Below are 17,352 nucleotides of genomic sequence, written 5' to 3' on the forward strand. Positions count from 1 at the left end.
TGTGTGTGTGTGTGTGTGTGTGTGTGTGTGTGTGTGTGTGTGTGTCCAGTGTGCGGTTTCATTTAGGCAATATAAAGGCCTGTGGTTGGGAGCCCGTGATGTATGGTGTAATCATGCTGTCTGATCAACGGGCACTTTGGTCGGGTCATCAGTTGCAAGCTGTCAGGCCTCCAGCCGAGGGTGAGGCCCTTCGATGGCGCTGGAGGAAACAGACGTTCTCAGTCTCTCATTGTAAAGACATGTAAGAATGGATATATCAAATTCCTAATAATTTCAAACTTCTCGGATTGTCTGCGAGTGTATATGGACACAAGAGTCTATGTATGGAAACTGCCAATTACATCCAAGTATCTTTGACCATGAGGGGGCAAAGATCAAGAGGTCGCTTACACAAGGTAAAACTTGTGTATGAAGTTCTCCTTTGGTTACATTTATTATTAAAACAAATGAAATGATTCAATTTAGCAACACCTTTTCATGGTCTCACAAAGCCAGACCAAACCAGAGCCCCACAGCGCTGGAGTATGGTCTGGCTATACCCCTCAGGATTTATGGGATAGGGGAAAAAAAAATTGCTCTGGGTTGGTTGTATTTCTTTAAACTAATCTCAATTGTCAGACTAGCCATTTCATGAGCTAACATTACAAAACGTTTATTTTTAAAAGCCTTACTAGTACATAATTTGATGTCTGTTTTTGACTGTGAGAAATAAGGAGGGTGAGGCCCTTCGTCTTGAGTAAACCAACTAACTCAGGACTGGTTAATGATCATTGCTGTATTAAATAAATATCGAATAACATTCTGTCCATTCTTTGACATTGCCATTTGCCCTCAAAGCTCTCTGGGGAGAAGAGATCCTTTTTCTTAATTTCCTCTTGAGGTTTCTTCTACTATTTAGGCTTGCCAATGACAAGTGATCAGTCCACCACTTTGGTCCAGACTAAAATGGCTCCAACTACTGGTTGGATTGTGATGGAATTTGGTACATACATTCATGGTTCCCTGACAATGTATCCTAATGATTAGTGATACCCTGACTTCTCCTCTCACACCACCATGAGGTTGACATTTGTGGTTTTGAGTGGCAAATTCCCTCAGCTACTTCATATACTGCCATGAAATTTGCTGCAGACACTTATGTTCCCAACTAGATCAACTGTAATCACTTTGGTGATCCCTTAATTATCCCTGCAGTGCCATCACCAGGTCAAATTTTTAATTTGTCCATCATTTTGGGTTATGACCCAATACCTGCAAAACTTCATCTATGAACAGCCTCAGCTGTACTTTGAAGCTAGTGCTAATTAGCAAATGTTCACATGCTAAACTATGATGGGAAACATAAACATTATACCTTCTAAACATTAAAGATAAACATAATTATGCTGATTTTTCATGACACAGACCTGGATTAAAACTGGTTAAGTATCCCTTGATTATTTCATAAGAGTTAGTTAATGGTAACATGTTACCATTGTCACTGTGAACATTTATCCTTACGTGCTTATGTAACTTTTCTTTGTCCTCATCTTCTTAGAGATTTTGAGGTGGGTCTGGACTACATGCCGTAAATCTCTAATGTCCTTTGACACATAGTACATAAATAAACATGACTTGCTCTAGCCACATTGGCAGATCACCAAACACCACCTGGAGGTCTTACTTTCTTGGTGGCTTGTTGATGAAATAGCCAAAGTTCTTTGTTATTTGGGGGGGGGGGGGTTGGAAAGAAAGTTGCTTGATTTGCCAGCATCAAAGAACATTATCGGCGTCATCTCATATGCGATGATTTGAAAGAAACTGAAGTAACGAGCATCTTAAAAACAAATCCTCCCATCAAGGCTGCCTGTTTTGAGTGCATGTTTTTATGCATATGTGAGTGCATGCATTCTAAACAGGCCTAACTAATCATCCCAGGTCCCAACTCAGAAAACAGCCTCTAATCCACTTCCTCTAGAGACAAAGAAGCAGGAAAGTTATGCAAGGCCTGCGATTGATCGGCGGCACTAACGCGGAACGACCTCTGACATCTGGCTTCTAAAGCTGGATGGCTCCTCTTCAAATGCTCCTCTTCATTTGAACAAACACGAACATGCACAAACTAAAAAGCAATCACAGTCATGGTGCTCATGCAGCCATGCCTTAATTTATGTTAAGTGCGGAAATATGCATGTGCACACCCACAAAGAGAAATCCAAACAGACATGAAGGGCCTCAAACAAATACATGTACAAATGCACCACTTCATATTATTAGGACTGTGTTACGCAATACTGTCAAGGTAACTGCAAAAACAAACAGTCGGTATGTTGTCATGTTACTCCAGTTAAAACCGCAGAACACAAGCACTGCAGGACTAAGAGCTTTATTCTAGACTAAGCCGAGTGCAAGCTGTAGAGAATCAAAGAGCACGGAAATAACTTTACTATAATACACAAGTCCTCTCAGCTGAGGGACCCTGTCATTGTTGGAGAGAAGCAATTTGAGTTCCAAGCCAAGCCACTTGAGTGGGGATATCAGGGGTCAAGAGTGTTTAAAGACAGTTTAAATATACCTTTCACTTCTCCTAATGGCAACGGCAAACAAAACGGCAACTCTAAAAAAAAACAAAAAAAACTTTGAGAGCTCTGTGCCCAAATCACAAAGAGAAGTCTAAAGACAATGAGACAAAGAGTTCTCTGGAAGCCAGTTCATTATTGAGAAATGGGAGTGAACGGTGCTGTGCTGGCACTCACTTTCCCCCCTGGGGGATTGATAAAGTATGTAAAGTATGTTCTATCATAAGAACTTGGTTTCAAGAAATAGATTTTTTTGGAGAAATACATGGTAAAAATGTGCTGAGAGATGCGAAAAACAGTCACCACTTCTTCGAGGGCTGGAGAAAGATGTGTGTGTTTTATAGTTCCATGGTTTTATGGCTCTTGATCCACCTGCTCCATTTTTAATAGAACGGCGTGCCACACATAAGAGATTCACTCTTTTAAAATCACTTGTGTAGTTATTAAGGTAAGTACAATTTAAGAAAATATTGCAACACATTGGGAAATGCGCTCATTTACTTTCTTCTTGAGAGTAAGATGAGAAGTTTGATCCCACTTTAATACACCAAAAATGAAGCCATCAGCCAGTCAGGTTAGCTTAGCATAATGACTAAAACAGGGGGAAACAGCTAGCCTGTTGAAAGGACAAATTCCCCCTAGCAGCACCTCTAAAACCCACAAATTAACACGTTGTATCATTTGTTTAATCTTTAAAAAAACAAAGTGGAAAAATAACAATTTGTGGTTTAACGGTGGTTATGTGTCAAGACTTTTTATTTGCCTGGCACAGTGACTTCTCTGAGTCTAGGAGGATTTATTGTAACCTCTGGACAGCAGGCTAGCTGTTTCTACAGTGACTATGTAGAGCACTGTTTAGATTCCAAACAAAGTGCCAGGTTAACACCCCTCCATCTCCCCACGCTGGGACTGTGCTGGCACACAGCTGCTATCACTGCCTAGTGTTGAGAATTACATGAAATATGATCGATATTATCAAAATATAGCGAACAAAAGTAAGTTAAAAAAATTATGCTGCATTTTCGAATGTGCAATAGGCTGTTTTTGCACTAGAGGGTATTTGATTTAAAGGTTTGCAAATGGGCTTGATTGTGGTGTAAAAACATCATCACTCAGTTCTGCCAAACACACACACACAGACACAAGCATACGCACCGGCACGCACACGGAGGGCCACCATGTAAGCACGGAGACTGTGCGCCAAGCCAGCACAGCATTAACGGCCTGATTTATACCACAGACAAAACTTGTTTTCGAAGATCGCTCTTCACACAAATATGCCGCAGAGCGCAGCTGGAAGCCATCACCCTGCCGCAGAAATCAAACGTGGTGGGATTAGCCATTCTGAAATGTATTTTCTAACGCAAATCGCAGAGTAAACAGAGAGCAGAGGAATGAGACGATGACAAGGATGTTGGAAACAAACTGTTAGAGCCTTTGAACGTTTGTACCAGATCAGGCGTTTGATGTTGACACAGAGAGATGAGTCTCAGCAATGGAGATCAGGAAAAGAGGAAGAAAAAACGTGAAAGAAAAAAAAGGGTAGAAAGTGCCAGGCAGGGTACAAGGTGTAGTCGGCCCCATTTGAAGTGGATTTTTCTACACAGCCAAAGAAGGAAGCGGAGAGAGAGAAGAGCAAACAACGTGAAAGTGTGAGAAATCCTGGGAACTGTACTGAATAGATATCAACACCAGCCACCCGCCAAGGATAGTGTTTTCATTAACATGGGATTTCCAACGTGGAAGTTCTGATTCCATCACAGCAAAGAGTACCTCCCTTCTCTCTAAATCCATCTCCCAAGTTAAGCCTGTCCTGGCTGGATAACATAACTCAACTGATTGCTATCTCAGCAGTGTTATTGCGTTTGGATTTAGCAGGTGGACAGAACGGATAGATACTGAAGATACTATTCAGCTCTTCCAGACACAACCTGGAATGTTAAGGTACAGTATGTTGATCTTTCATCGCCTTATGCGAGAGGATAATTTCTAAAACGGTGCAATATCCTGTGACACAAAAGTTAACATCTAACCCTTCTGAACTTGTGATGGTTCAGTGTTTTCCCCCACTCTTCACAGTGCAACTTTAATGTCCCACATAAACAGTGACCCTGCGCTCATGATTTAAAATCCAACACACTATGGATACACTCAAATCACACAAGTGTAAGGTTTGCTTTATGCAGGTCATCAATAGTCTACAGCCTGCTTAAAATCTCTGCTACAAAACACAAAGTGGTTCTGTCATATTTTCCATTTGCACAACCACAACACAACCTCAGGAGGGGTGTAATTTGGATTTGTGCTGAAAAGGTGCTACATTCACTGTACACGCCAGTTACTTAGGAATATGACTTCCTGCATTATGCACGGCAAAAATAATGAGATGCTTGCTAACTGTTCTGTGGAATTTAGTTTTATGCACCTTTGGTTTCACAAGGGTCATCTAATCTATATACAAATTAATCAAAATGCAGGGTGATGACGTCAATGTTCGATCAACTGGTCTTTATTGTGGACATGATTTAAAGCAGTATAATATATATGCTGTTGCCTGTATGCCTTCAAACGTATGAATTATTTTTATCAATGCAGGCATGTTTTTCTGACAGCTGCGTGTTGCAAAACGATGGCACCAAACTCATGCTTCTACGCTGCTGGAGACATGCAACAAGAAAGCGTGTCGTTATAATAACGTTAATGCCACACAAATGAGGTCTTCATCCAAAACATAAATCTGTTAAAGATTACGATCGCAGGCTGAAAAATAAATAAATCTTACCCCTAACGAGTTAGTACAACTCAAGGGGTTTATCCCAACAAATGAATACAATTCAAATAAATAACCGGTTTCACAGATGCCTACTGCCTACACTCGTGTATGACATCATCATTATTGGTGCCCAAATATAAGCTGCATGTGGTGGTGAACACACACACACACACACACACACACACACACACACACACACACACACACACACACACACACACACACACACACACACACACACACACACACACACACACACACACACACACACACACACACACACACACACACACACACACACACACACACACACACACACACACACACACACACACACACACACACACACACACACACACACACACACACACACACACACACACACACACACACACACACTCACACTGGCAGTCCACATTCAGTGATTGACAAACAGAGAGAGCCGCTCTAATATATACTCCAGTCTTCCAAGAACCAAGCAGGTTATTGGATATAAGGTGCATGGGACAAGGCATGGAGGCATGACGGGGAGTACATTTACTGAGAAGCAGTAGATTTGCCTTAGTCCAGCTGTGTATCACAGTTCCATTTGAAGGTGATGGGGGGGAAAAATCATTAGATTTCCATCAATCATTGATCTTCCATATAGAAATCTCTGGCTCACTTTATAAGGAGGTAGCAGTTAATAATCTGAAGTGGTGGCAGTTTGTGATGGCTCTATTAAGTAATGTGATGGCAGAGTAAATGGGCAGCTGGTGACTGCAATGTTGGGGTCAAACCTTCCAACTTCTTCAATGTACACAAACATTGAGAGAAATTATGCTGCATTCCCATTGCATTGTACAGCACGGCTCTACTCAACTTCACTCTCTTTGAACGGTTGTTTTCTTCAAAAGTCGTGGATAGTACCTTCTGGTACTTTTTGGGGGGGGTAATTTACATTACATTAATGTAGCTGACACTTTTAATCAAAACGACTTACAATAAGTGCATTCAACCATGTAGATACTACCCAGAAAGTCCAAGAATCATGCAACTTCATTAAAATGATCAAACAGCTTCAAGTGCTATGGGACCATGAGGCATCCTGCGCAAACCCGCCATTTAATAGCCATGCTGCCAGTACTTGCGTCCTCACTATATTTATTTACTCAACCTAGATTTAAAAGCAATGGCAGCCTGCAAAACTATGCCATACATTACAACTTACAAGTGCAGATGTGCCTCTGTTTGGTTGCTGATGAAATTATTCAGCGAGTGTCGCAATGAAGATGATGTCACAGCGGCTTGATGCAGCGGCGGTGCTATGATGATCCGCTCAAAAATCCTATCTACACTGAGAAATAGGCTTTAACTGGATTATTTCATAAGAGTTATTTATTGAAATATGCTATTTTGTGCTATATATCGTTATTGAGATGTGAAATGGCCCATATCGGTATAGAAGATTTTGGCCATATTGACCAGCCCAATAACCTGGTACAAAATGTGAGCTAAGTTGTCAAACCATGCAGTGGAAATATAATGTTATAGAGTTAGTAAATTTGTGGAAACAGAAGGGAATAAATAAGAACAGAGGAAAAAATCATGTCTGAGGTGCAGAAAGACCAACACATAATCATTAACCAAAGCAAAGAGAGAAATTCAGGGACAAAGAGAAAAGGGAGAATCTGTTACGTGGCTTTTACTCAGTACTTCATCCATGGTCCATGTGTTGTCTATTACCTCCTGCTTCTTTGTTTCTGCCCTACTTCCAGTGCACATACCCTCCGTGCCAACAACACGCCAGCCAAATTAATAGGAAATACACACACACACAAACACACTGGAGTGAGTGCCAGCATCCTTGCTCCAAGCTGGCGTGAGTACAACACACTGCTGCTTATCCAGTCAGAGCTTCCACCAGAGGCTATTTTCCAATCAAATCAAAAGAAGGGCTTAGCAGGTAGGCCCGGGCCTTTGTCTGTGGAGCTGGATGGATGAAACAGACACTATGAGAATGTCCTCAGTGCTTTCTTAGTTGCCTTAATCCAGTGTTGCGGCGGTCACTGTAATCCGCTCCCTTGGATAACATAATTACATTACATAAACAAAGTTACTAATCAGACAAGGAGATTATTATCAAATTACAAAAAAATAAATCTTATGGTGGATCTGAGCACTTTTTTTGTTGTCGAGTGCGGTCGAGAGAAGGCCGGCGGGACACAAAGTGGCACATTACGTGTCCAGTGGAAAAGAGGACAAGTGCATTATTAGGCAAAAACATTTAAAAATCTGTAGTAGCTTAGCCCACAAAAACATACGAATACATAAACCTTTGTAGATAACCAGAGGTTCTCATTACAATCCCACATGATATGAAACATCCCCTCAATAGAATACATATTGTCTGCATGTCTCAATTACAGCCTGAATTCCGCACGCACACACACACCCACACGAGCACACAAACACACACAAAAAATATATATATACTCATATTTGTGTAGAGTGGGATATGGTTTGTGCAGTATGAGAATGGCAAGGACTTCACACACAGGCTTAGAACAACTCTTCCTTTTCAACTAAACAGAACCTGCTGTGTCTGTGTCTGTGTGTGTGTCTGTGTGTGTGTGTGTGTGTGTGTGTGTGTGTGTGTGTGTGTGTGTGTGTGTGTGTGTGTACAAGTGTGTTTGGGCTTGGTCAGGCAGTAGAGCTCTCTCAGGTTACACACACACAGGAAGGCTCAGAGCAATAACAAAGGTCTTTCAAAGGAACCCTCAGCAGGTTAAGATAAAATGTTTTCGCCAAACTGATAAAAAGCATCTGCAGCTTAAGTGAACAGGCACTGGTATCAGTGGCATGGTATGCACCTCAGATCGGCCGGCACTGATTAAAACAGACACTGGGCTGTCTCTCTTTTACACACACAGAGTGCTAACAGTGTGTGTTGCTGTTCTGTGTGTTTCCAGTCTGGTAATGACAGAAGCACCTGTGAGGTTTAGTTCCAGATCTAAATCCATAGCCTGCCAATAATGTCCACAGTGAGAAACAGAAAACCAATAGTTTTTTTTATCAGGCAGTTCTATACTCTAGACCACTTTTCATGTAGGAGCACCACTCTCATTACTCTCTTCTTTCTGGAAAGCTATATCAATGTGCATGATCTCCACTTCAAATCACCTGTAACTGCGTCACTTATGAGGTTTTAAGTGGCATATGTTTGAGTGCAACTTTTCTTCTTCACACACAGGTTGACCAAGACACATTCCTATTTTCAGCAGTAGCCCAGAGGGAGAAGAATCAGAGCAGGATTGTGTTTGTGGAGGGTCATATGTATGCATGGTCATGCTAACATCTGTCCTGTCACGTCAGAATGTGTGCATACTGTATGAAGTTTAAACTATGACTTTTATGACCTAATTTATGGCAGTTAAAATTAAGTACATCCTTGCATTTCACAAGTGGAATAAATGTGAAATTGGAAACAATTGCATGCCTATCAGCATGGAGGCCTCCTTGATGGGACTTTCACTCAATAAAAACAAGCACCAACAAAGTGTAACATGCAAAATTAAAATTCTGCTAATATACAATTAAGGTCTCACTTTCTTCTTTTTGTCTGTCATTTATATCAGTTACGATAACATTATAGTCACCACAGTAACTGAGTACTTTGGACAGTGTAATGCTGAGATCTGAGAACATGGCTAGATTCTAATGTGACATCAAACATGAGCAGTCAGACGATCAGAGAGGTTGTAAACAAAACGTAAAGCCAAAATTGCACAAGAAAACCCCTGCTTGCCTAAAAATGAAAATCAACTCCCTAACATAAGAAGAAATTGCTCATATTAGTAAAATACAATTAAATGGCTCGTTATGCTTTAGGGAAATGTGCAGTTGTACTACAACACAAAGCAAAGGAGATCACATATTTAATGAGTGAGGCAACTGTTGAAACCATCATCAAATAACTACATAGATAACTAAATGAGATGCATCAAGATCAGTCTGATTCAGGTTAACAGGTGATTGATCAATCACATTGTATTGCTTCACAGTAGCTTACCACCGTTGCTAACCAATTTATTTGGGGAAACCCTGCGTAATTAATATTGGTCAAATTTGAACCAGGAAGTCAGTTTGTAAACTGTGATGGATATGGATACAATGGACAGCTTGAGTACTTTTACCACTCCCCTTTGTTTTCTCTTCCAAATGGGTTTGCCTAACCTGGACTTTGTTTTAGCTATGATGCTATGTTTCCCGATCTCAGCAAGTAACTTGGTGTGTACAATAATATTATTACCAATAGGAAAAATAACAAGTAAGCCTAGGATTTCCATTTCCAATCTACAGACACTGTTGAAGCAGCACATCCACATTCTTGCGTCTCACCTGGAAGCCCTGGATGCGAGCCAGGTAGTCCAGCTGCTGTGCAGGCTGCACCGAGACGCCGCAGGGCAGGGCCGAGTTCTTCCCCTTTATGGACAGAGAGCCGTCGGCTGTGGGGGACTGACCGTTAAGCAGCAGCTCCCTGGCCATAGTAGCGGTTGGGCTGGGTGAGGAGCCTGAGCCGCTGTAGTATGGAGGGTGTCCTGGGGGCAGTGGGGCAGAGCAAGTCCCCATGTCTTTGGATGTCATGTAGTTGATGGAGCCGCCACTGTTGCCGCCGGGGCCCGGAGCATTGCCCCCCTGCTTTCTGCTGGCCTCCATCTCCTGGTAAACATCGGGGCTGAGGTGAAGCAGACCTTTCTGGGCTGGAGTGGTTGAGAGGGGAGGGGAGGAAGGATGGAGAGATTGAGATTATGGAGTAATGGACAATGGTGATGATGAGAGAGAGAGTGGAAGAGTAGATTGGAATGGGCGGAAATAGTGTTAAAGTATAGATGAGGTCAGAAAAGGACAAAGGTAGGATATTGGGGGACAGAGAAGATAAAAAAAAGGTTATTATGGCTCTTAATATTAACCGTTGAAATCACTTGCACCCACATTCATCTGTCAGGGTGTGTGTGCATGTGTGTGTACCTAACCGTGTCCATTTGTGTGTGTGCTGGCTCCCAAACTGACATTCCATCACCGAACGTAGATGACAGTTTCATGTGGTTTGGCAATTCCGAGCACTATCAAAGTGTTTGCTGGGAAACACTCTCACAGCCTCTTTCTGTCTCACTCTCAAACACAAACACACAGACAAAAATGAAGCATCTACCAATATCAACGGAGCAGCTATGACTTCATCATTGATGGGAAACAGCGCTGTCAGCTAACCGGCTTCCTGCCTCACTTAAAATGTCTCTTCAAATGCAGACCCGACATAATTCGGAAGCAGGTTCGGTTTTAGATCAAGGTTTTTGTGAGAATACTTCTGAGCCTGGAGCAAATGTCCCGAGCAATTTGGATCCGAGAGGCCGAGGCAGCTCTGACCAGCTTTTGTTAATATGACGCGGTTCGGTCCAGCTGAGCACAACAGCGCTCCAAGACTATGCTCCGATCCAGACCATTTGGATGAATCTCATTCGTTTATGTTGGCTTCCTTGCACTCTGACATCATTGTCCTGAAATGGTCGTGACAGGTGGAAGGAGGAAACACCAATGGGTTGAGATTCTGCTTTCGTCACTTTGTGGCTGCGATGAAAGTGAGAGGAAAACATATGAGAAGAAGAAGAAAAAGAAAAAGAAGAAGAAGAAGAAGAAGAAGAAGGAGAAGAAGAAGAAGAAAGGGGACGGAAAGGATAAAAGAGAGAAGGATGAGCTGGGAGCCAGTTCAGATGTAAGAGGAGGTGGGGATGAGTGGATGTGAAAACCATGCGGAGCCTCCAAAGCCCAGCCAAGGTCACCAGAGACAGGAAGACCAGCTGTGTGTGTGTGTGTGTGTGTGTGTGTGTGTGTGTGTGTCTGTGCATACGTCTGTGTGAGCTTGTTTGTGTGTGTGCATATGGGCCAACAGCTGGGAGAAAACGCTGGAGTGAGCGCATGACTGACAGGCCACTTCCTGTTTGAGTTAACATTACCATCACACATACAAAGACAGAGAGTTTTGCGCACTTGTAGCTTACTCTTGTCTAAGGTTTCTGAGACCCTTCAGATAGCATTTCCCATTATGAACAATGAAGTTTACCTTCCTTTTCAGAGGAGCAGAAAAGCTGAGGGAAACAGCAATGAAATCCAGGACTTATTACTCATACTACAACAAACTGCCCCATGCCAGCAATGACACAACTGTTAGGATTTTCTCCCCCCCTCCCAATCATGATGACAACTTTAATTACAATTTACGCAAGTAAAACTCGCAGGCCTGCACATTCTGAACGTATCACAAAAAACGATAGGTGTAAGCCAACATGACATCAGCTGAGGACAAAGAATATTGTGTTGGGGTGGGGGGGTGCAGTGAATGTAATCCATGTGAGTGTGTGTGTGATTGTCTGCCTAAGTGTGTGTGGGCGTGCCTGTGAGGATGTTTGCATGTTTGCATGTGATTGAGTACTTGAAGCCGGTGTCAGATGGCAAGCGAGAGCGTGAGAGCAAGAAAGAGCAAGAGTGAGACAAAAGAGACAGTGAGAGAGAATAAGTAAGAGTGACAGAGTGTGTTTGTGCGTGAGGATGTTGGGTAGAGAGATTGTGAAATTGTGTACATGGAGTCGAAGCAAGTTGGAGAAAGGAGAGAGCAGCGGAGAAGCACAGTGAAGCTGAGAAGTGGGGGGAATGAAAGAGCTAGGGAGAGTGGTGCTGGTTCCAGGCAGTTTTGGAGGGGTCCCACCCAGACTCAGCGTCCGGTGGGCCAGGGGAGCGCTGGAGGGAAGCCAGAGCCAAGCATGAGACTGATCGAAAACAGATAGGGCCAGAGCCCGCTGCTATAAATCACCACGGTGGAGCAAGACCTTCACATAGTTCACACATGCACAAAACGCACAGACACACGCACACACGCACATATGCACAGCAGGAAATGAAATGTGGCAACTCGAGTGAAAAGCCCTGCTGCAATACCCATGGGAATAGAAGGGAGAAAAATCACTCTCTTCTTAATTCTTTTTCTTTCTTTTTACACTCCCTTCCTGTCTCCAAGCCACCCTGTTTGTTGTAGCACTGCATCCCACAGATCAAGGCAAAATGACAGAACCACACAACACAATGAGTGCCTGTGGGTGCCTGAGGTTTGTGCGTGATTATAACTGAATTACAGTCTGTGGCACATTTACCTATTTTCTTTCACTACGCTTTACATAATGAACCACTGCTCTTTATGTGGACTACAGCTGGCCAATGACAGCTTTGTAAGTGTGCAGAGAACAGTTTGTATACTCTGGACATTAATATACCACAAGAATAGTCTAAATATTTTCATTATATCACAGCCATATGTTATATTATTTATGGACGATATTTTTTCAATAGCCATTGCTCATTTCATTCTGAAAGTGAATCTTTATTGTAGTTTTTACTGTAACAGTCCGCCTTTCCTGTGCAGGTTTTAAATTACATACCCGTGCACAAGGGATACACAACTGGATGCCAGATTCCAAGATGGCGGCCATCCAATTAAATGAAAATTTTTTGACATCTCTTTTATAAGAGAGCAAGCGGAATAATATCCAGCTCTCTTACGGCATCAATGACACAGATGCATGACCTGCTGTTCTTCTGTTGCATTTCAGAGTAGCTGCTCAAGGTGTGTTGGCTGCCCACAGTGGTTGATACATGTGTGATTTTGAACTCACCTGTATGAATAAAGCCCACTTGCAGTTACCACCACTAATATCCTTATAACATCAACTTAACTAGTGCAGTGCTCATTTAAAACATACCTGTCCGGTGTGGGCCGATTGCTTCCAGTATTGCTGCTTGCAGCTTTCTTAAGAAACTCTCATCCAAATAACTTCACACTGGACACTGGGCTTCCTTGGGTTCAAAGCAATACACCCAAGCAATTGCGTCCACTAGACATGATAGAGTATATGCGTCATTTGTTAACAGCTAGGTATTTGAGACCAGGTTAGTTCTGGAAACAAAAGCGTTCACTCAGAGTTTTATCGCTGATGCTAGAAATGTTTGAATTTGCAACAATGTATCTCAGGTCTCTCAGGTCTCTTTTTCTTCGTCTGTTCATCAATGTACCAAAGAGAGCGAGCTGTACCCAGCATGCCATTCGGGAGTGTAGCAGTTAATTGTGATCCATTCTTAATATATTACTCAGTGTGTATATAACACACTACTAATAAATATGTCCCGCAGATCTCGAGAGCTCACACTCAACACTCATCAGCATTTCTTTGGGTCCTCAGCAATACACCCGCCTAGTGTGAAGTCAACTGGAAGAACAGTTGATCGATCGACAAACAAACAGACAAACAGATAGAGACGCCTTCTATTTTAGTTAGATACCAGCGTTTTATGGTCCTCTCCGGTTGAACACTTCCAAGCCTGTTGCACCTATCACCAGCATCGCTGAAGGGCGGTCAGAAGTGTGCTCTGCTCAATCTGTAACCACACCCGACAATGATGTCACAGTGTACTGACACACCCAGGAGTGCACTTTACAGGTCAAACCACAGGGGGTGAGCAAAAACAAGATTGTCAGCTGTTTTAACTTGAACTTTAAAATCCCTGTAAAATTCTATTTAATAGTCAAAAGGAACTAAGCTGTGAAACAGCCCCTGTAATTTAAACACTTGTAAAGTTGATAGAGCTGATAGAAAAAGCTCTGCCATTTGTTTTCTCTAAAAAACACACTTAAGCACAAATAACCAATTACCATTGTTTGATATATCAAAAAAAAAAAGTGTTACAATCATTCTGATGCCAGAGCGGATTTTTACTGATTCTGCAAACTGATTTAGTTATCCCCGCTTCTATTCAATAAACTGCACAGTCAATCAAAACAACGGACAAACCAGAAACATCTTCCACTCGGCAACACACAGAAAACTGAGACCAGCTGTGTCTGTTAGAATGAGTTGTAAATGGTGTTTATGCAATAAACATTATTCAGGCATTAGCGTCATGCAAGTATTGTGCTGGTTGGGAGGTACCGGTAATTAGCAGATAGTTACGCTTCATGCTGAGTGTGAGATAAACTATGAGTGAGAATGGCACGGGACCAAAGACACGCTCCAGGCCAACAATAGGAATAATCACCAAATAAGGAAGACTTTGTTTCCCACGGGGCTCTGCTCTGGAGGTATTGGGCAATGCCTGGAGCTTGAGCTACCATAGAAACCGCAACCACCAAAATAGTTTATCCAAGGGAACAACCATTTATCTATAAACATAATTTAGATGATATATCTTTCAGAGAATTGGACCAAATCACACATATGAGTGCTATAAAAGTTGTGGCAGGGGCTTAGTTCTCATCTGGATTCTGTATATCAAGTCTGCATCAGCAATGAGGAAACACATGCAGCTCCAGTCTTACCAGTCTGCTTTGTACTTTTCAACATGAGAAAGCTGAAATATCACATTCATTCTCTTTTCTAGACTGAAGCTGGATACCCCATGTCGGAGCACTGCAGCGCTGCCAAAAGCCTCCATTAGACCCGAGTGACGACAGCACATTCAAATCCAATAAGGCTATCTGTTTTGTTTTCCACTCTGCTGCTCCTCATCCCACACACTGTTCATTTGTCCCCGAAACTGCTCTTTCTCAAGCTGCTGACATTAACTTCGTTGGCATCCAGAATGAAACTGCTTGCCGTGTGTCCTTTTATCAAGCTGGGACATCACAACAAATCAAGCTCAGATATTACAATGCACGTTGATCTGCTTAAGCAACACTGTGACTATGAATTCCGGGCATAACTTATTGCACCTGTAATAAATATGAAGTGCCACACTATGTGGAATAAATGGAAAAATAACATTGCTGCCAGACACTGGAGACCAGAAAAAGCGACCGAAAATAGAATGTCAAGACCTGAAATAGCGTTTGGTGAGAGGATGGCTTTTTCATTGTTTTTATTTTGATTACAGACAAGACAGCCAACTTAACAGATACAGCTGATGGACACCAGCTGTTTCCTCAATATTGCCTCCTTTTCGCTTTTCAGTTAAGGGTCGTTGAGTCCTATCCCCCTCTCGGCCAATAAATGAAATGTCCCTTAAGGCCAACACATTCCCATATAAATTTATACATAAATCCTGTCATGAAACCATTTAGTATTTGTCTTCAGTTAAAAATGTCCAAAAGTGGAGGAGTTATGATGACTAAGGAGGTCCTCTTTCCCTTGTCTCTGCATTTGTTTCACATCTGATTTCATCTTTGACAGAGACAGATGAACAAAGACTTAGCTGCATGTTTATATCTCATCTCATCGCATCTTCATCCGCTTATCCGGGGTCGGGTCGCGGGGGCAGCAGCTTTAGCAGGGGACCCCAAACTTCCCTTTCCCGGGCCACATTAACCAGCTCTAACTGGGGGATCCCGAGGCGTTCCCAGGCCAGTGTGGAGATATAATCTCTCCACCTAGTCCTGGGTCTTCCCTGAGGCCTCCTCCCAGCTGGACGTGCCTGGAACACCTCCCTAGGGAGGCACCCAGGGAGCATCCTTATAAGATGCCCGAACAACCTCAACTGGCTCCTTTCAACGCTAAGGAGCAGCGGCTCTACTCCGAGTTCCTCACGGATGGCTGAACTTCTCACCCTATCTCTAAGGGAGACTCGAGCCACCCTCCTGAGAAAACCCATTTCGGCCGCTTGTACCCGCGACCTCGTTCTTTCGGTCATGACCCAGCTTTCATGACCATAGGTGAGGGTAGGAACGAAGATTGACCGGTAGATCAAGAGCTTTGCCTTCCGGCTCAGCTCTCTTTTCGTCACAACGGTGCGGTAGAGCGACTGCAACACCGCCCCTGCTGCTCCGATTCTCCGGCCAAACTCACACTCCATCGTCCCCTCACTCGTGAACATGATCCTGAGGTACTTCAACTCCTTCACTTGGGGTAAGGACTCATTCCCTACCTGGAGTAAGCAATCCACCGGTTTCCTGCTGAGTGCCTTGGCCTCAGATTTAGAGGTACTAATCCTCATCCCAGCCGTTTCACACTCGGCTGCGAACCGATCCAGTGCATATTTATATGCTGTAAAAAAACAGGTTGTTGTCGGCTTACTGCATAACGGGGAATCTTGTACGATATAGCAACCCTAAACCTGTAGCAGCATTTCTCAGCTATAAAAGGGGAGTGGTTTTCAATGCACTACTTTACAGCCATGCTAGCAGCTCTATAAGGCTGTACTTTCGGTGTGTTTCATTTAAACTGGAAATTTCAACTGGAACATCCCCTGAAGTTGGATTTCCAACTGGGAAAAATGGGAGGATTTCACCAATACTGTCCTCAAAATCCAAAATGGCTGCTTGGCGCATCAACAGCAGTGAAAGCTGTACGAATATACTGTTTATTAACACTTGTGTCTTTTTTGTGTCTCATTAAATGAGTTATATGTAGTGTCCAACTTCTGTTTGTGGACATGTTACTATGGTATCTGTATGCACAAGATACTACATAGAGCGCTGTTATTAACTGGTATTGAAATAAAGGCCAACCTGGCTAGAGCGAACCCCGCGTTTTTCTGAAATGTTGTACTCGGGTGTGATCATTTCCAGCTTCGGTTTCTGACTAGGGGTGTAAATCACAGGTTTTATTACAAGACGGCATTATACTGATTATTTGGACAACAATATGATATTTTCTTATCTCCCTTTCACTTTGCATCAATATCATTGGATCCTTGGTCATTGATATACTTATCCAGATCGATGTATTGTTACACTCCTACTTCTGACTTCAGAGGTCAATGAAATGCGGTATTGGGCACAGTGGTGCTTTAAGCTACATGCTAACGTCAGCATGATAAAATGCTCACAATGATAATATGTTGATGTACAGTTGAGACTGATGGGAATGTTGTTAGTTTTGCAGGATTTTTGTTACAAACCAAAATCAAACAAATTGAAATTATAACCTGCAAGGTAAAAGTTCAAGGGATTATCAGTGTTACCAAGATTAATTCTGTGGGAGACATGAATATCTTTACCAA

General features: G+C 42.6%; 1 protein-coding gene across 1 annotated transcript in view; it reads right to left on the reverse strand.

Moving 5' to 3' along the window:
- stau2 (staufen double-stranded RNA binding protein 2) overlaps nucleotides 1–17,352 on the reverse strand; it is an 85,691-nt gene that overhangs the window by 30,479 nt on the left and 37,860 nt on the right. The window contains exon 12 of the mRNA XM_083936333.1: nucleotides 9,712–10,073. Coding sequence (XP_083792459.1) covers nucleotides 9,712–10,073 — 362 coding nt within the window. The remainder of the gene's footprint in view (nucleotides 1–9,711; nucleotides 10,074–17,352) is intronic.

The sequence above is a fragment of the Echiichthys vipera genome (genome assembly GCF_963691815.1).
Source record: "Echiichthys vipera genome assembly, chromosome: 21".
NCBI lineage: Eukaryota > Metazoa > Chordata > Actinopteri > Perciformes > Trachinidae > Echiichthys > Echiichthys vipera.